This window comes from Arvicanthis niloticus, chromosome 2 (genome assembly GCF_011762505.2).
Source record: "Arvicanthis niloticus isolate mArvNil1 chromosome 2, mArvNil1.pat.X, whole genome shotgun sequence".
Taxonomy (NCBI): domain Eukaryota; kingdom Metazoa; phylum Chordata; class Mammalia; order Rodentia; family Muridae; genus Arvicanthis; species Arvicanthis niloticus.
The window spans coordinates 7607448-7626442 of NC_047659.1; the positions used below are offsets into that span (position 1 = coordinate 7607448).

An 18995-nucleotide genomic window follows, 5' to 3' on the forward strand; every position below is an offset into this window, starting at 1 on the left:
CAGGACATTAGGGTTTGGCGACTTCCTTGGCTCAGCACCTCAGTTCTCATAGCTTGGCCTGAGGATGTTCTCTCTGGGAGCTTGCTGGCCCACTGCCTGCTTGGATACCAGCTCCCAGAGACAGGTGGAAGATGGCAGAGCCGGGCGTCTGCCCTGCTTGCCCTCAGCTGAATCAACTTCACCAGCACTTCTTCCCTTTATTGGTCACTTGGCATAATCACATTATGCAACCATGACTGCAGCAAGAATCACGCTGAATGGAAGCAAGAAGTCTGGGGCTCGAGAGTCACCAGAGCATGGCAGCCAGGAGATGGCACCTTGAGGTGGTGTGGAGGCTAGGCCTTAGGTGTCCCTCAGCTATGGGGAGGCTGAGAGTCCCTCATCGATAGATAATCCTCTGACTCCTGGTCCTTGGGCATTTACCGATGAAGACAGATTTTGGCCTGGCTGTGGAGATGAAAGAGATTGGCCAGGGCTAAGGAAAGGGACTCTTCCCAGCCCCTGCTGTGAGAAGGGATGGGCTGGATCGCTTCCCCATGGTTTACATGGTGGATGATACGTTGGTGACCTGGGCCTTGGTCTTGTTCAGCCTCTGGACTCAGCCTTGCACACAGACTATGGCAGGTGCTGAGGACAGGGCCTGGCAGGCACTTGGCTTGGACCTTGGGCCTTGCTAGAGAATGCTTTTCTGGCTCAGTCAAACTGGAGGGCCTGGGAGCCAAGGCAGTGAGCCACGGTAGGTGTCCATTCCAAAGTGGGTTTGGCTGTGGAACTGGCAGGCCTGGGCCTGGGCTCAGAGCTTGGCCCTGGGGTGGTTCTGGAGTAGGGTACGCATGTCCAGCAGAGCTTTTTCCAAGTAGTGAGCCATGCGGGCGGCGTTGGTCTCGGCACAGCTGTTGTAGGCTGACACGGAAAAGTTGATATGGGCCTCCATGGGATTGTAGCAGATGCCATAACCATCTGGTACCACAGGTCCAAAGAACATGACACAGTCTGTCTTGGCAGGGACCTGGGGACAGCAGGATCTAAGCTTTCATACCTAGGCCTGCGGTGGCCCTCCTGCCCCTTGGGTGTACCAGTTTGCCCCTCTGTATCTACTCCTCTTCTGTGCACGTTACTTTTCTCCATAGGGTGAGCCTTCCTTCACATTCCTAGAGGGAGCACTAGTGCTCCCTCTGCCCTCCTCAGGGCTCCTGTGGTGTTCCCTCTGCCCTCCTCAGGGTTCCTGTGGTGTTCCCTCTGTCCTCAGGGCTCCTGTGGTGCTCCCTCCGCCCTCCTCAGGGTTCCCAGCACTGCCCCGAGGCCACGTCTGCCTCCTTGCTTGTGCTCCACAAATACTGTGAGCTTCCTGGGACTGTGGCTTATGTCCAGCTGTGTCCCAGCACCCAGCCGGTACTCACCAGGTAGTCAGTTACAGTGGCCAGTGAGTGAATGGCACATTCTCTCTCTTAAGAGGCCTAAGCCTTCCCACCCTTGTTACAGCAGTGTCCCTACCCCAAGCTGCTGCTTGGGAACCCAGTTGTTCTGGCAGTGAGCCTCTGGTGATGTGTTGTGTGGGCCACATCACCAGTAAAGTCCAGCTGCCAGTGAATTGTAAAGATTATTTATATTTTATGTGTGTGTGTGTGCCCACAGAGGCTAGCAGAGGACATCGGATCCCAGGAATTAAGGTTACAGGTGCTTGTAAACGACCTGATGTGGGTGCTGGGAACTGAACCTGGGTCCTTTGGAAGAACAGCAAGTGCTCTTAGCCATCTCTCCAGCCCTGCCAATGGGTTCTATTCTCCTGTGTCCTAGGGCTCCTGGGCCAGCGGCCTACCTGGCTGGTAGACAGGTTGAAGTGCATGGCAATGGCGTAGGAGGTGTCCATGAAGATGTCAGGCATGCTCACCAGGTCCTCGATGGCCTGCAGCTTCAGACCCAGCAGGTGCCGGTCAAAGGCCTCCCCTCGGATGGCCTGTGGGTGGAAGAACTGTGTCAGAGGCAGGGGCTACAGGGTCGATCACAAGGCATCCCTGCCCTCCTCAGGAACCTGTGACCGTGTTGACCCTTCCAGACACTGGTCTCTTAGAACCATGAGACCAAGGTGCCCAGGCAGAATTGTCCTCACCTCCCAGATGGGGAAACCCAGGGTTACAGAGGGTAGACTTCTGCCCAGGGAGGCAGGGCATACAGGATTAAAACATAGGGGAGAGCTAGAGAGTGCATGGAACATGATCAGCGCCTGGGTATGCCATGTAACAAGGGCAGGGCTTATACATGCTGTATAATAGGTGGCGTCTGTACATGTGTTCAACAGGGCAATGTCTGCACATGTTGTGTGACATGGGGCAGTGTGCGTTCCATATGACAGGCAGTGTCTGTGTATGTCTTGTAGCATGGGCACGCACTGATGGCCACACCACCACCTTCCTCAACTGCTGGAGAACAGGAGAGATGCCACGTATTGGGCCTCTAGAGAGAGAGTGAGAAACACAAGATCAGAGGGCCTGTGCTCACTGGGATCATAGAACTGGGACCAGGGCGGTTACTACGATGATCCTAGTTATACCAGCTATCAAATGGTGTTATTAATTTAAAATAGACTTCCATGTGCTCCAAAACTCTGGGAAGAGGCAGTTCTTAGCAGGAATGGATGGAAGGTGGACAAAGAGGCAGGGTAAGGACAGTGAGGAAGGGGAGCAGCGCTTACTTACTCGGTCAGTGTAGGCTCGGTGGGCCTGCACAGCCTTCCGAAGCAGCTCCACCTTCTGATGCTCCTGGGGGTGGGTGGGAACAGAGGTAGCTGAAGCCCTGTCCTTCCTCTCCCTCTCCCACCTTAGCAGCTTGATCTGTACCGAGCACCACACAAGTGCTGAATTGCCATCTCCTCATTCTCTAGAGCCCAGCACTCATGCACATGTGAGTGGACAGAGGATGGCATCTCTTACAGATACCTGGTTTTGTTTCAGCGGCCAGAAAGCTTAGAACGAAATTCATGGCTCCATCTTCTGTTAACACCCCTTTGCCCATTGTGGGCTGAAATACCATAGAGGAGTAATCCATGTGCAGAAGAGTGTGAACAGAAAGGAAGGAGATGGCAGAAGCTCAGCCTACACACCCTTGCTCCAGACCTCTCACCGGTACTTTGGAGTCATCCATGCCTTTGACAAAGGCCAGCGAGTCTGTGGAGGCCGAGCGGATGGTGTCAGTGCGGCCCAGGTGAAACATGCGCAGAGAGGCACTTTCATATGTGGCACACGCCTGCCCATAGATCCTGGATGGAAGGTGGGTCTCAGCACACCCGTTTCCCCAGGGCTGCCTCTACCTTCCCTCCCCTACTCTGTGGGGCAGGTGATCAGGCAGGGCACACCTGTAGTATGCCAGCTGCAGAGCTATCTGGATGAAGGCATCAGGGCTTAGCTTCTGTGACTTGGGGAAGTCCTTTCCAAAGTGATGGAATACCAGCATCATGATGTCCAGGTCCTGGATCATGCTGGGGTGGAGACGCAGGAGGCATGTGTGAGAAGCAGGCACCTGGAAGCCTCATGGCTGGTCCTCCCCTAAAAGGGCCCAGCCCTGCACTCACATGCTGATGTTCTGTTTGGCCTTCTCTATGTCGTTCTTGATCTCCGGTGTGATGTTGAACCGCAGCTTCTTGGGCATGGGCAGGGGCACCATAGGAGACCGTACAAGCTCAGGCTTTTTTCTACATAGGACAGGGAGGCTTACGGCTCATGCTGGTGTCACTGAAGCCCACGAGTGTCCCTGAGACAGAGGTGGGGGGGAGGAGTCCCTGAAGCTAGGGGTAGGAGGTTCAGAGATTATGGGCTAGCTCCTGTGGAAACTGACTTCACTCTAGCGTTTAAGAGCTCAGATGGGGGGTTGGGGATTTAGCTCAGTGGTAGAGCGCTTGCCTAGCAAGCACAAGGCCCTGGGCAAGGCCCTGGGTTCAGTCCTCAGCTCTGAAAAAAAAAAAAAAAAAAAAAGACAAAATAACAAAAAGACCAAAAAATTAAGAGCTCAGATGGAAGCCAGACATAATGGGTACATCCTTAGTCCTACACCGCTTAGAGGAGGCAGAGGCAGGTGGATTTCTGAGTTTGAGGCTAGCCTGGATGAGTTAGAGAATTCTAGGCCAACCAGGCTATAGTGAGACTGTTTAAAAACAAACAAACAAACACAAAGGGGCCAGTGGGAGAGTGTCTGGGGACAACAGCCCTGCCCACGGCCACGAGCTGGGAAGTTCAGGGCTAGAGGCAGACTTTAAAACACTACAGCCTCTGCGGCTTCCTTCAGCTCAGCAGTCAAGAGTGCTGGCTGCTCTGCTCTCCCAGAAGTCCTGAGTTCAAACCACATGGTGGCTCAGAAACATCTATAACGGGATCTAATGCCCTCTTCTGGTGTGCAGGCATATATGCAGACAAAGCCACCATATACATAAAACATGTAAACAAACCTTTAAAAATTTTTTTTCTAAGCCAGACAGTAGTGGCACACGCCTTTAATCCCAGAACTCAGGAGGCAGAGGCAGGATCTCTGCCTAGATCTCTGAGTCTAAGGCCAGCCTGGTCTACAGAGTGAGTTCCAGGACAGCCAGGGCTATATAGAGAAGCCCTATCTTAAAAAAAAAAAAAAAAAAAAGAAAAAAAATCTAAAAGGGAGTCTGTTCTTCAAATGAGAGTAACATTTCTCTACAAGCTAAGTCTGTCCTCTGCATGCCACCTGCCACCAGGAACTGGGGAATGAGGCTGGAATCATACTCACGTATACTCCATGACGTGGTCCACAAGAGCGACGATGGGGGGCCCTTCTGCAGCTGCGTGCTCATAAACCATCCCACAGGAGCCATCTTCTGCCACGATGAACTGTGGTGAGAAAGGAGACATGCTGTCAGCCCCAGATTGCTGGAGGGGGGCTCCTTGGCCCACTTGCTCTCTGGGTGGGTCTCATAGGAAGGGTCCCTGAAGCCATCTCCAGTCCATTTGCAGATCTACCCAAGTGCTCTCTGCTCACATATCTGAGAGCAGATCCTCAGAGGCACACCCCCAGCAGTTCTGCTCCTGTGTGTGAGCACAGAGGAAAAGTCACCCCCAGACTGCACACTGACTGACCCCAGACGGTGTCTGACATGCTGAAGGGCTCTGCTGGGGGTGTCAGTGGCATGCAGGCCTGGTAATGACAGGCCGGTTGCCTGGTAATTACAGCAGCATCCACAGCATCCAACCTCCTCGCTTCCTGCCTGCTTTACAAGCAGGAGGCTGGGGACGCTGGGCCTAAGGAGGGGGCAGGAAGTTCAAAGCCTCGGTGAGCCAAACTTTGGGGCCCTGGCCCTGCCAGGTCCTCACTTGCCTGCAGAGTTTTGTCGAACCAGCGGTTGCCACTGTTGAGCTTGCTGCCGCCGCCGTGTAGCATCTGGCCTGCCACATGGTTGCGGTAGACGTCATCTGAGACTCTGGGTACTGGCTTGTCCAGGCACACAGTGAAGATGCTCTTCTGTATGGAGATCACCGACTCCCGGTTGACTTTGTCTGTAGGAGTTGGGGTAGGTGTAGGGAGCCTCAGAGCCCACTGTCTACTGCCCTGGGCTCTTCTTGCTTCATGCCCTCTGGAGATGGGGACTTCCCCACCTTGGGTGCCTTCAGGGCATGTGGGGAACTGTGAATGCACAGTGAGCTTTGCCTACAACGAATTCCTACAGGTATGCCCCATGTGACAAAGGCCGGGCCTAACACTTGGCACATTATAGACATAGAGAAGCAGAAGTCCAACAGTCACATGGAAAGCTGGCGTGGCAGTCCAGGATCCAAAACCAGCAATCAGCCCATGGCCAGTATGGGGTTTGAAGGGAGTGGTTCTGGGAGCAAAGAGTATATAGAGAAGGATACCTCAGCCAGAACACTTGTCTAAATCCAACTTGCTACTTCATAGGGAGAAACTGGCTTTGTCAACCTGAACCTTGGTTTTCTCATCTATAAAATGGGCCAGTACCTGCTCCAAATTGAGAGGGTCCGATGAAATGGTGGTTGCCCCAGCTCAGGACTGGACCTATCTAGCATGTAAGGAAGCCCCTGCCCTGGAAGTACCTTTGGTGAGGTTGCTATAGGCCTTGGCCCAGGTGTTTCGGTGGTTGGAAGTCAGGATGCCAACAGGCTCTTTGTTGGATTGCAGTGAGGAGTTCCAGATCTTTTCTAGCTGCACAAAGATCTGATCAGAGGTGAGTGGCGTCCCATCGCTGTGGTACACGTCTAGCTCGAAAAACTGTTAGGCCCGACGGAGAGAAGGGGCTGAGTGATCATTAGGTAGAGAACGACCACCAGCCTCCCCTGGCCTTGGCAATGGAGGCCACAACCAGCAGCCTGGGCCAGGAGAGCTGGGCTGGGAGGGGCAGGCAGAGGGCTGGGGCTGGGCACCTCGGACAGGGCAGTGTACCCACCTGGTAGTTATGCACCACGGTTATATGCGTGGGTGGTTTCTTTGACTTTAAGAAGTTCACCACTGAGTCCTGCTTGGGGCCGGGCACGCGGCAAGAAGATAGGATTTGATAATACTGGTTCATGCACAGTGGCTGTCCTCCCAGGAATTCAACCGGCAGCGTCTCGCTGTAGGAGAGTCACTGGGCAGGTGAATGGGGAAGAGGCCAGGGTAGACAGACACCTGCTCTACTACTTGGATCTGGGTGAGGGACCTATTCCTTGTATCTAGTTGCCACCAGCGTGAACAGGGTGAGTAGGGTGTAAAGGTGAAAGTACAGGCCTTGAGGGATTGGAGTCTGCTATGAGTCACCCACAAACTGCCTCCTTCTCCCTTATCTGGGCTTCAGTTTGTCACAGGCAACTGTAATCCATTTTGGCTAGGATGACAAGGTCACTAGGAGAAGTCCTGGGAGCTGAAGCAGAAGACTTACATGTCCCCACTCTACCCAATCACTGTCCTAAACCCCTTCCAAAGCTAGGTCAACAGGAAGTGAAAATGATGTGGGCCTGCTCGGTGCCCGTGCTGACACACTGGTTATTCAGGGCTGGAGCCAGGGGTGGCTATGGTATTAGGCAGGGGTGGGCAAGGGTGGTATTCAGGTCGGGGCGGGGCTGCTCACTTGTCAATCATGGACTTGAAATCCAATACTCCCTCGATGAGTTTGGCAGCAAACCTGGAGAATGAAGCAGAGCTCTGAAGCCATGTGGACATCTACTGGGGACCCTGGATAAGGATGTTGGCCAAGTGTGGGAAGGACCTGTTAAATCACCACTCCCCCTCAGGTGACACAGGCCTAAGGAATTCAAAGTAGACCCGCAGTAGTGAGACCCTTCTGAACTTCTCTTCATCTTTAGTGGGGAAATGCTGGCGTCGAGAGGACCTGAAAGGCCCTGAGTGTTGCCCAGCAGTGGTGCACTATGGCAGGCTAAGAGGCTAGTGGTGACTGACTCCCACCGAGGGCCAGGCCGGCCTGAAGTATTCCTTATGTGGAGACTCATTACCTTGGTGAAATAGTTAAGGGGTCCAAGTATCCCTGCTGCTATGTCCCTTTCTCTTTATGAGTCTTTGTGTCCCCATGACACTGGTGTCAACCTCTTCCTCTTTGGGCTATTCAGGATTTCCTGGCTCACACCAATTACCTCCCAATGTCTGAGGCTATCCCCTACCCCATTATAGATGGATAAAGTAAGAAATGTAAAATAAAGATACTTTATCCAGTATGTGAGAGAACCCAGGCTGAGTCCCATCTGTAACCAGGAGGCCCTGGTCCCTTTATTATCTGTGTGTGTGAAGCCCAGAATCTAGCGCATGCTGGACAGTCACGGACCACTGAGCCACACTTCTTTCTTCCTTTCCCCTTTTGGCTTCTCTGTTCTTGCCCTGGTCTCTTTAAGAGAAGCTGGTGCCAGGAGTGAGTGGCAGGCTCCTGGGCAGGAGATCCTGCTGTTAGTATTTTTATCTCTGGTAGGACTGGAACAGGGGCCAGGGCAGGTGACATGGCTGAATATGGAAAAGGGGACTGTGTATAAAGGTCACTGTGTGGCCAGCTGACGAGAGTGGGAGGGACTCGGGGCACGGTTGGAGGGTGAATGATTATAAAGCCCTGGCACTAGAAGCCTGTTCTCTTAACTTGAGTTGTGACCATGGGAGATGGTCCCCTCATTGTTCTGAACCTCAGTTTCCCCATCTGTGAGATGAGGCTGTTGGTGGGGTAAAAGCATAAGGCCAAGCAAGGCCTTTCTAGTTTCCTAGGGTGCAGACTTGAGGGTTCTGGAAACACACAGAACCCTGTCCATGGGCACTGCCCAGCCTTGTGCCAGTCTCAGACACTCACCGGAGCTGACCCTGTAGATCCATGAAGTCCTGCTTGGGCAGCATCACTCCTGGGCTGGAGTAGATGACCACAGGCTGGCGGAACTGGAGATAGGCTGTCTTGAGCCACCACTCGGACAGCTGGGCAAGGACCAGATAGAACTGATCAGGGGGTGCCCCTGGGGTCCTCTGGCCTCTCTGCAGGACAGTCTCCCAGGAAACGCTGAGGTTCACAGTACCCCTCCATAACTCCTTCAACATCATCTTCCCCTGAGCTTATGCAATTGGCACTGCCAAGAGAATAGCCTGAGAGAAACAACTAAAAGCAAACTTGGCAAAGGGATATAGCAGTGAGCAGCTTTCCTCTTGTTTCTGTGTGTATGTGTGAGGCTTGAACCCAGAACTACACACACACACACACACACACACACACACACACACACACACGTGCGCGCACACACACACTAATCAGCACAGTCTGTGGCTAAGCCCTTACTTTTTCTTACAAATTCCCTGTCAATGATTATAATATAGTCCCCTTGTAATAAATGAAATACATCCCTAGATGTGTAGAATAAAGTACAAGGATAGCACGTAAGAAGGAAGCCCAGTGAGTGGGTTTCCAACCATCTCCAGCTGGGAATTGTCCAAGGAGCCAGCAACCTGCATCAGGACTCTCCACAGGGACTGGTGCTCCTCAGTGGCCTTAGACTAGGAGATGGACACTGGCTTTCATCTCAAAATCAGGGCAATTCTAAGGGGGAGCCTTACTGAGAGGGCAAGTTATTGTAATAGTGAGAACATGAGGGTGGGTCCTTTTTCTGCCCCATGGATGGGGTTTCTTAGGATCAGCCATAGGCATGGGGTGAACGGCCTTTGTGCTCATTACAACTCATAGTAAGTAGGTATTTGTCCCTAACTTCCACCTATCCCCCTTTGCTTTTTATTTTATTTTTATTTATTGATCTCACTATGTGCCATTGGCTAGCCTAGAGCTTTGCAGAGTAGACTCGCTCGAAGAGATCTGCCTATGTGTCTCCCTGTGCTAGGCATGGACCACCACGCCTATACCCTGTCTCCCTGTGCTAGGCATGGACCACCACGCCTATACCCTGTCTCTTAGAAGTTCCTAGACCTCAAGACCTGGGCCTCCCAGTGTGCTCCATGCCCATCCCAACCAGCAGCAGGATAGGTCTACGTAACATACAGTGGCTAGCCTGTGGCATCAGGCCACTCATCCAGGGCCCTTGGTAAGAGAGAAGGGAAGGTGACTTGCCACAGGCTGGATAAACATGTGACTGCCATCTGCTGACTCATAGCCAAGGACTGGACCCCCTGAGGCATGCAGGCCTTCCTGTACATCTCAGGGTCTTCCTGAGAGCTACTGTGAGGATGTGGACTTTGGTCCACCTCTCTAGGTCTCAGCTTCCTCAGTGGTAGGAAGTGGACAGACAAGGGCTCCGTCTCATGCAGGGCCCTTCACACCTGCAAGGACTGCAGGCTACAGTTTAGACACAGGGGAGAAGGTGCTTCCTGGCAGAGTCAGCAATGCTTCAAGGGCCCTGAGATGGTCCCAACTCTAGTCAGAGCCTTTGGCTTCAAAGATTCCTTGGCCAATGAAGTCAGAAAGCCACTAGACCCCAGAATCTCTAAGGTCTTTTTAAGGCCAGCATTCTGACTTCAGTAGTCAAAGGCTCTGACCTGCTAAGGCTTGGCAAATGCTTGTCCCTAACGACTCCCACCTGTGGCTACAGACGCCACTGAGGCCGATCGACCTGTCTCCTATTGCGGTCGGCCCAGATCCACAGGTCTACCCCAGAGTCTGTATCTACAGATCCACCAGTTCAGATGGAGAATATTTGAAAAATAAAAACTTGCATTCATATTGAACGCATAGGCCTTTATTTTCACTTCTTGATAATGATCTCTTCTAAATATAAACTATGTAAATAAACTGTATAAATAAATAAACTATATAAATTAAATATATAAATACGCATACTTATTTACCCAGCGATTATACTGTGTTAGGTCTCCCACCATCTGGAGATGACTTAGGGTCCATGGGAACAGGTATTTAGGTGAGACCGAAATGCTGAACTCCCTAAGGGACTTGAACCTCTGTAGTTCTTGGTATCTGTGGGGCCATGTACACAGAGGGTGACTGTTTTTCACCCAGCTGTCCCCCACGGCCAGCTTCCTCCTCAAGCTTCATATTGGTAACCTCCTACTTCCCAGCTGCTTTAAAAAGGGGGCATCTCACTCCTCAGTCCCCTGCATTAGCAAGTACCATTGGCTGTCTTCCAAACAGCCTTGGACCTCATGACTTCCTGTCTCCTTGTGTCAGGCTCAGGCGCAAACACTTCCCTTTAGGTGAAGGTCTCGGCCTCTTCATTGCCCCTGGCTCCTGCCCTTGCTTCCTTCCCAGCAGCTTGGGCTCTTTTTTTCCCCCTTAATCTTTATGTATAATGTGAATACAGAAATGTGTACCATGCACCAGTGTGGATGTATTTTATAAATTGAACTAACTTAACTGATCAGACACAGAGGAACATGTAAAACAACCTCAGACTGACACAAATTCCCTGCCTCAGCTGTCCCACCAAGCTCAAGTGTACATGCCTTTCCTGACTGCCCATCCTGCTCTGAACACACTGCAGCCCAGGCTCTATCCCAAAGCAGGCCATATTGCTGCTCCCTTTTCCTCCTGCCCTCCCTCTGACAGACACTGCCATCCATGTCTCTGCCTCCTTCCCCTCAGTCTCATACACGCTAGGGAAATGTGCCCCCACAGAGCCACAGTCCCAGCCAATAGGACCTTTCTAAAACTCTCCATGTAATCTGCTGAACATGGCTTCACCTGCTGCTGTACAATCCCGGTTATCAGCCTTCTCTCCCATGCCCCTGAGTGTCAGCTCTAGGGGTGCTCTGGAGGACCTACGGCCCCCTGGGCGACTGTCAGGATGCTGCCACCTCACTTACCCAGTTCTCCATTTTCTTGGCCCTGCGCTCCAGTCCCTTCTGCAGGCGTTCCCCTACACCCCCTGAGGTCTGAAACGCGTCCACCAGTTGCTTGGTGTGAGCCCATTCTTCCTCACTCACAATGGGCTGTAGGGCCTTGAGGTAATGGTCCAGGGACTGCTGAAGTGGGGGCACTGGCAGCCGTGGCAGTGCATCCTGGTGGGCCTTGAAGCGACCGGAAACCTTCATCAAGGAGGAGGGCTTGAGGAGGCCCAGGGGTTTTCCCTGCGGGATGCAGAACAGTCTACTCATTCTCTCAGACTCAAGCACAGCTTGTGGCAAACTACAGTCCTAGGGCTTATATGCCATCCCCAGAGGCAAAGACGGCTTCATGGGTGGTGCCTGCCCTGGATGCCCAGCCCTCAAGGTATAGGAGTCCCACCTCTCAGGGGCCTAGAGGTGCAGCACAGAAGGCTAGGAAAGGGTGGAGGTGAGGATGAATGACATTATTGGGGTGGCAGGGGTAAGGGGGCCTCCCACCTGTCAGAATGCACAAGACCCATCATCTTTGCCCTGGGCAGATAAATCAGCCAGCAGAGAGGTGGCAGCTAGCTTTCTAAGCCGAAGCCCCCACCTTCTCAACTCCCGCTTCCAGCCTGAGGAATAGGAGGGAACTGGAAATGGGTGAGCCAGTGATAGCACCTCTGGGGGAGGCTTCAGCCTCTGTGCTCTCTCTTCACTGTGGGGCGATGGTAAGGGGCGTGGGCAGTGCTGCAGCAAGAGAGCCGAGTGGCCTGGCATGGAGGATGAGAGGTAGCAGAGAGACAGGGGAGGGAGTCCCGGAGACTCTGAAGGTGGCAGAAAGCAAGACAGGAAGGGCCCAGGCTGCTGGCACAGTGGCAGGCAAGCGGCAGAAGCGCCATTCCATACCTTCTGTCTCTGCTGCTCGTCCTCCATGGCAGGACTGAGGATGTGAGCCCTGTCTGTCTGCCTGGGCTGGATCTCTAAGCCTAACTGTGCTACCAATTGGACGAGCAGAAACTAGCAAGAGCAGCCACCTGCCTGGACTGGAAAGAGAAGACAAGATTCACAATTCAGGAGTGAAGGAGTCGTGAGGCAGTAGCCACTGGCGTGGTAGCATCTGAAGCTGAAGCAGTGGTAGCCATTGGGCTGCAGATGCTGTTCTAGGTAGCTCCCTAGCCTCCAGTAGAGGAGGAGTAAGGCAGGTAAGAGGGCTGGAGGCAGGCACTGAGGTAAGAGGAAACCTGAAACTTTCTCCTTTCTTCTTTGGATGGGCCCAGCGCCAGGGAGGCAAGCCAAGAGGCATTAAAAAAATCCACCTGTCAAAATCTTCATAGATCTTTTTGATGTGGGAAAACTTGGCTGGAGGGTGGGAACAGTCTGGCCGCTAACCTGTGGCCCTGAAATCAGTCCTGCTCGGGAATGGTGCAAGACAGTAGATGCCAGGAAAGGGCCACTAGTGGACAATGATTGCCACAACCTGCCCATCTGTTTCTCTTCTAGACCTAGGAGCTTTTGGTGGCCACCCCTCTCCAAAATCTGTTTTTTTTTTTTTATTTTAATTTTTATTTTTTTATGAGTTCTGGATCATTCAGGTTGGGATCAAAAGTGGGGGAGATATAGGGGGCAGCAGTACTTCAGTACTTTTGGTATGAATAATAACCCAAAGACCTCGTCTGTGGATTGGGCTAAATTTGATTAGCAGAGCCATGGGCTATGATTGTCTCCTTCCCTCAGTCTCTCTAGCATTGAAGTGGTTATGCCAGCACGGTGGTCCCAGAGGCTGTTGGATGGGATACGGCTTTTGAGGAGAGCAAGGAGGGTCTCAGGTGCTGCCGGGACTCCTAGGAGAATCTCAGTCTTAGCTGCCAACCCAGTGTCTGACAGGGCAGTACAGTTCTCAGCTGTACAAATAACTTGAATCAGAGAGGACAGCAGCTCACCATTAGGCTAGCTGCATTAGATAAGGATGGCAAGGGGCAGCCTGCCACCTCCTGCCACCTCCTGCCTCCTCCTGCCTGTTTTGGGGATTTTCACTACTAGTCTTCACCTGAGGTTCTCTTAGCCATATGCAATAGGGGAGGGTGAGCATCTAATGAACTCAAGGAGACTGAGCAACTGATCAGGTTTGGAGAAGTGGCTCTAGTCTGGGCAGAAGCAACAGCCTAGGGCTGAGCCCTCTAGGCTCTCTAGCCAGTAGTCCCGACAGGTGCCTGAGTCCGAATAACTGAGAGCCTGAAGGAGAAGTGGAGTGTAAAGGTACAAAAGACTTGAACCTAGGTTTCTCAGTCTTCTTCAGGGTCATTGACACTGAGTGCCACGGGTCTTGGGTTGGATCCCACCCCTTACCTGGTCTCCTCTGCCCACCTTGCAAATCGCACACTACCAGCCGGTGTGGGGTTCTCTTGACCACTGCTACCCTACAGCCCGAGGCCCGCCCGTCTTGTCCCGTCCAGGGCCCTTTTGGGCGCACTCACCACGGCTCTGACAGCAAAAGCTAACATCATCCCAGTCTGTTTGCGGACACTCGGTCCGCTCCGCCCCTCGCACTGAGTAAAGCACCGCTGGGGTGCTGGGGTCAGTGGGTTCGCGGCTCGGGCTCTAGGTTCAAGGTCGCCGAGTCACTGCCGCTAGCCAGTAGAGGCGGCCCCGCGGCCACCGGGCCCGGCGGGCTGCCGGTGGGGCAGGACTCACGGGGCGGAGCTTGGGTGGATCACAGTCCCCGCCGCTAGCCTGAACCCAGGGGCGGGCCCAAGCCTGGGCGTGGCCACAGAGGGCGGGGCTTGTAGAGACGGACCTCTAGCTCAGCCGTTAGCAGCCAGGCACTGAGCTTCCGTCACGGGGTCACAACGGTAGTCACCGTCCAGCTCGCGCTCTCCGCCTCCGAAAGCTACCTAAGCTGTCGCGGCGGTCGCGTGCGTCCAAGTCTGACTGGTGTCCTTGGACGTCAGTCACTCTTGGAGTGGCAGGAGAACACAAGTGGGAACTGTCTCAGATTTCTTGGGTTGAGCCGTGCACAAAGATGACAGGTGGCCTTGCTCCGAGAAAGTACTGCTGCCATACCTATTCCCTCTATCACCCCCACCAAAACAAACAAACAAACAAACAAACAAAAAGGGACCCGACGCCCCGCACAAATATGGCTGCCAGCTCTGCAGTTGGCTTGCAGACGTTAGTGCGCATGCTCTCTGGCGCCCCGCACTAAGATGGCCGCTGCCTCCGTCGGCGCGGCCGTCGCGAGACGGCAGTTGGTGGGCATGCTCCGTGAGTGCCTCGCACCGGCATGGCTGCCGCCTTCACACGAGTGACTGTAATTCTCGGCTTCCGGTCGTAGCCGGCCAGCGCTCATTTCCCTGCTAGAAGCGTGGTGGAGCCGGGGAGAGGTGCGGGGTGAACGGTGAGAGGGAACCGCGACCATCCGCTCCGGCTCCTGACCGAGAAGATGGCCGAGGGTGAGCGGCACTCGCCGCCAGGTAGGGCGGTCGGAGGGCCCGGCGTGCGGGTAGGAAAGGGGTGTGGCTCAGGGGTCCCCGGAGTCTGAGGAGATGGAGGGACGGAGGAGGCGAAGCTGACGGCCTGGCGGGTGTTGCAGGGCCAGAGCCCTGGGCTGCAGGCGGGTGGCGGGTGGCGGGTGGCGGGGAGAGCGTCCCACCTCGGGGAGCCCAGGGTTATCCGGGCCGGGCGGGCAGAGCGGTGGAGAAGGGCAGAGCGCGTACAGGTAAAAGGCTCTTGATCTGGTGGCAGAGTTGCCTGAGGTCGGGGCGAGAGGGATCCAGGAGGATCTTTAGGAAACTGCTCGAGTGGACCTGGGCCTCGCTGGGACGCCAGCCTCCCCCGTTCCCTGCCCACCCTGCATCTCCTCTCTCTCTCTCTCTCTGTCTCCCGCCCTCCTGCAGGCTTGGCTCTGGGGGTTTCAGTATCTGCAGAGTTAATTGAGAGAAACTACCCGCGGTGTCTAAACCACTAATTTAAAAAGGCTGTTTGGCAAGATGAGAGAGGGTTGGTGGCATCATCGTCCGTAACTTTTATTTACACTGTGGCCTTGTTGTGGTCCATCTCAAGTAACTAGGGCAGAGGTAGAGGCCAGATGCTTCGGGAGAGGCCGCCCCACCCCCCCACCCCCTTTTCCTGGAGGAGAAGAAAGCTGTTTGCCGACTCCGTGTAGTTCAGAAGGACTGGAAAATTCTTACAGAGAATGGATAGGTTGGCTAAACTCAGCTCATACTTTGAAAGTGTTTGATGTTTGATGATCCTTCCAATACAACTTCCTATTTTGTGGTCCCAAATAAAGTCTCAGGAGGGAGAAAATTTGAAAAAAGAGGCACCATTTCTGTGCCCCCCAAAATAGATGAGCACAGTGGAACTCAAAAACCACACATTTATTTTAAATTATACAAAACCTCTATGAATGTGTCCTGATCGAGTTTAATGTTGTCATCAAGAGATAATAGCTATCAGGTGATCAGACTCCTTTTGAAATGAGTGTCTCTGAAGATGAATAGAAAAGGGAAGTTGGGGACCAGAACTTGTGTACTGGAGGGGAAAAGAAACCAACCAACCTCAGGGAGGTTGTGGACATTTTTTGAGTTACACAGACTATATGGCAAGTCACCATGTGTGTCTTTTAGTAGACTGAAGTTGAGGAGACTGTGGCTCAGTAAGGGTGCCTGCTGCCAAGTCTGGCACCCTGAGTTCGATTCCTGGAACCCACAAGACAGAAGGATGGAAGTGACTTGCATGTTGTCCTCTGACCTCCACACACATGCTGTGGCTCATACATACACACACAGAGATTTAATTTTAAAATAATTTAAAATGAGGTTATCAAACTTTCCTCCTGGAGTTGTCGGTTGTGGTGGTCAGAGGTGAGCAGAGCGTTTGGGTGTGGCGAATCCTCACCAGATGCAGACTTGTCACATATGGGAGGTGATAATCCAGCACCCTCTTGGGGTTTTGTGTGTGGGTTGTTTTGTTTTTGTTTTTGTTTTTGTTCTGTTTTTGGGACAGGTATCGCTGTGTATCTCCAAATCCCCTGACAGACTCTGTTCTCTGCACTTGCCACATATCCAGAGCTTGTTTAGGACTAGAACTCACTGGTCCACTCAGACTGGCCCGGAAATCCACCTGCCTTTGCCTTTTGAGTGCTGGGATTAAAGGCCTGCACTGCTGTATCCAGTTTGTGCTTTGGATACAAGGTCACTGGCTAAAAATCACCTTAATAGCCAAGAATGACTTTGTGTACCCAATCCTCTTGTCTCTCCTTCCAAGAGCTGGGGTTACAAATGTGGGTCACCATGCTTAACTGTTTTGTTTTGAGGCAGGGTTTCACTATGAGCCTAAGGCTGACTAGAATGGGGGTCCTGTCTCCACCCACTGAGTGCTGGGATTGTAGTGACGTGCGCCTCTGCTCGTCACTAGCTGCTGGGTTACTTTTGGGTGTTATGATCTTAATCAGTACAGGTGGTCCAGAGTCTCTGGGTTCCTTGTCAGAGGCATCCTGAGACTGGAGAGGCTGTGAGTGTGGTCTCTCTTAGAGTCTTCTCTCTGAAGACTTGTTAGCTGTGTTTGCTTGTTTATTTTTGATTTGGGTTTGTGTATTCTGCAGACTGTTCAGTGACCAGGCCTGGAGGCCGTCTTCTCTGTGAAGTAGTGTCTTGCAGGGAATAGGCTGTGCAGGAGGACTGGATTCCAAAGATGCAGTAGGCTGCTTTGTGTGTAGCTTGGTGACTTGGGATGGGGAAGACATTGCTCATAAACTATGTCCCCATAAACTGTGGTTGGCTCACCAGGCTAGCTTCAAAGCTTCTTATTTAGCGTCTTACTTCAAGTAGCAATTTACTTTTTCAAAGGGCCTCAGATGGGGCTGTGGGAAAAGGTGTGTGTGGGATAGGAGGAGGAGTGGGGGTGGCTTCCGGACTCCCCCTGCATGTCCTTTTCCCTTTTCTCCCCTATGCTTTACTTTTGGGTTCTACCAAGGCTAGAAAACTTGTCTTGCTCTTACCTCGTTTTCTAGTCTTCCCTCCAGTCTCCAAATGCCCTGGGTTTCTCCAAGCAGGCTGCCCCATATGCAGAGCCGCTACAGGCCCCTGTGGCTTTTTCTGCTTGTAGCTATGGCTGGGCTTTACAGGAGCGCAGCGAGGGTAGGTGTGTTATATGGAGTCTCATCATCTTTCACCCATCCTGAGAGTTGCATTTTTAAAGGGGATGCTTACTGAACCACCACATCTCCAATTGCAGACTCAGGCTGAGGCGCTCTCTGAAACCTTGGCAGGTGCATTTAGGATTCATTTTCTCTGTGTTAAAGGAGGTGCACTCTTAACCAAGCAAAATCATTTCAGTGTGTAAATGCCTTTACTAAGCATCAGATCCACAAAGCCTGTGAGTGTCCATATACTAGTCTATAAACTTACTTAAAAATAACAGGGTTTTCAGACTTTTAGGGATTTTGGAAAACATAATTTTAAAAGTAGAAGGCACTTTTAAGTTATGCTAGAGGTGACTGGCAGGGCTTTGCTGTTTAGTCCTTTAGTAGAGAGTAAGCTGTTTTTACAAGAATGGGGTTATACCAAGAACTGTGGAGTTTCTTCACTTGTTAGTATGTAGAAGTTCTTTCTACGCCCGTGATACAGGACAGATATTTATTTCTTTTAAAGACTGTGTGTGTGTGTGTATGGGGGGGGGGGGGTTGTGTGCAGAGAGATGGCTCAATGGTTAAGAGCACTGACTGCTCTTGCAGAGGTCCTGAGTTCAATTCCCAGCAACCACATGGTGGCTCACAACCATCTGTAATGAGATCCAATGTCCTCTTCTTGTGTGTCTGAAGATGGCTACAGTGTATTCATATAAATAAAATTAAATAAACTCCCCAGAGTGGTGGCGCAAGCCTTTAATCCTGGCACTTGGGAGACAGAGGCAGGTGGATCTCTGAGTTGAAGGCCGGCCTGGTCTACAGAGTGAGTTTCAGGACAGCCAGGGCTACATAGTGGAACCCTATCTTGGGGGAAAACTATGAAGCTGCTGGATTTGATAATCCTGGCACTCATAAGGCTGAAACGAGCTTTGCCATGAGTTCTAGGCCAGTCTGGGGAACATAGTGGCTTCAGGTCAGCCTGTTTGAAACCCTGTCTTAAAAACACAAAAAAAATGGACTGGAGAGATGGCCCAGAAGTTCAGAGACTGGCTACTCTTTCAGAGGGCCTGGGTTCTGTTTTTATTTGGTTCCTTCTTCTCACCTAGTTAGCTCTGTGTTCTTGGGGACTCTGCAAACATGGATTCTATCAAGTGTGGACCAAAATGCAGATTCTTTTCTTACCATGACTTCAATGGTGTGGTATGAAAACTACTTGCGTGGCATTATACTGTGTGTTAAGCATTACATAATCTTTAAAGAGGAGAATATGTGGAGGCCATGCTCAAATAGGACACATTTGATCCACGGGACCTGCCCATCTGAGGATTTTGATATCCACACTAAAGGAGCTGAAGCAGATCTCCCACATCACCAAGTGGTGACTGTCCTTGCATTTGAAGTCTTGAAGCTCTGGTCACCATTTTGATATACCACATTGTCATCTTTGATCTAGTTCAAAACGTTATTTGTCTTGTGATTTCTTTCTTGGTCCAGAGGTGACTTAATGGTGAGATGTATGATTTCAACACATGTAGAGTTTTCACATATCTTTTTTTTTATTTTAATTATTGATCATTGGGGAATCTCACATCATACACTCCCAATCCCCCCATGT

At 52.1% G+C, this 18995-nt stretch overlaps 2 protein-coding genes across 12 annotated transcripts in view; one reads left to right on the forward strand and one right to left on the reverse strand.

The window, feature by feature from the left end:
• Window positions 1–177: 177 nt before the first annotated feature.
• Window positions 178–14431, reverse strand: Crat (carnitine O-acetyltransferase). Of its 8 annotated transcripts, none has more exons than XM_076928443.1 (15): window positions 13728–14431; window positions 12160–12296; window positions 11251–11514; window positions 8291–8409; window positions 7076–7129; window positions 6416–6581; window positions 6066–6240; window positions 5332–5510; window positions 4747–4847; window positions 3569–3688; window positions 3353–3475; window positions 3121–3256; window positions 2697–2759; window positions 1820–1957; window positions 178–1009 (listed from the first exon to the last, which is right to left on the reverse strand). In XM_076928443.1, exons 2-15 carry the CDS (start codon window positions 12184–12186, stop codon window positions 794–796), a joined length of 1881 nt encoding a protein of 626 aa, XP_076784558.1. In that variant the 5' UTR covers window positions 12187–12296; window positions 13728–14431; the 3' UTR covers window positions 178–793. The 8 variants fall into 8 exon arrangements, with proteins under 8 accessions (XP_076784558.1, XP_076784557.1, XP_076784560.1 ...); XM_076928442.1 differs by having other exon boundaries at window positions 13618–13737; XM_076928445.1 differs by having other exon boundaries at window positions 11251–11454; window positions 13600–13736.
• A 17-nt stretch (window positions 14432–14448) lies between these two features.
• The window catches only part of Ptpa (protein phosphatase 2 phosphatase activator), a 31166-nt gene continuing 26619 nt past the window's right edge, over window positions 14449–18995 (forward strand). The window contains exon 1 of one of the 4 annotated variants that reach the window (XM_034495205.2): window positions 14449–14723. In XM_034495205.2, the coding sequence (XP_034351096.1) occupies window positions 14693–14723 (31 nt within the window). In that variant the 5' untranslated portion in view covers window positions 14449–14692. Of the gene's footprint in view, window positions 14724–14948; window positions 14969–18995 lie in introns of those variants that run through there. The other 3 variants (XM_034495206.2, XM_034495207.2, XM_076928448.1) reach the window with 3 other exon arrangements.

Coding starts and splice junctions, on each gene's coding strand:
- Crat (XM_034495204.2), bottom strand. CDS start 13,757: ATGATGTTAGCTTTTGCTGTCAGAGCCGTG. Junction 6,582..7,075: donor TTCAAGTCCATGATTGACAA/GTGAGCAGCCCC, acceptor ACTCTCCTACAG/CGAGACGCTGCCGGTTGAAT. Junction 1,010..1,819: donor TCAACCTGTCTACCAGCCAG/GTAGGCCGCTGG, acceptor TGCTGTCCCCAG/GTCCCTGCCAAGACAGACTG.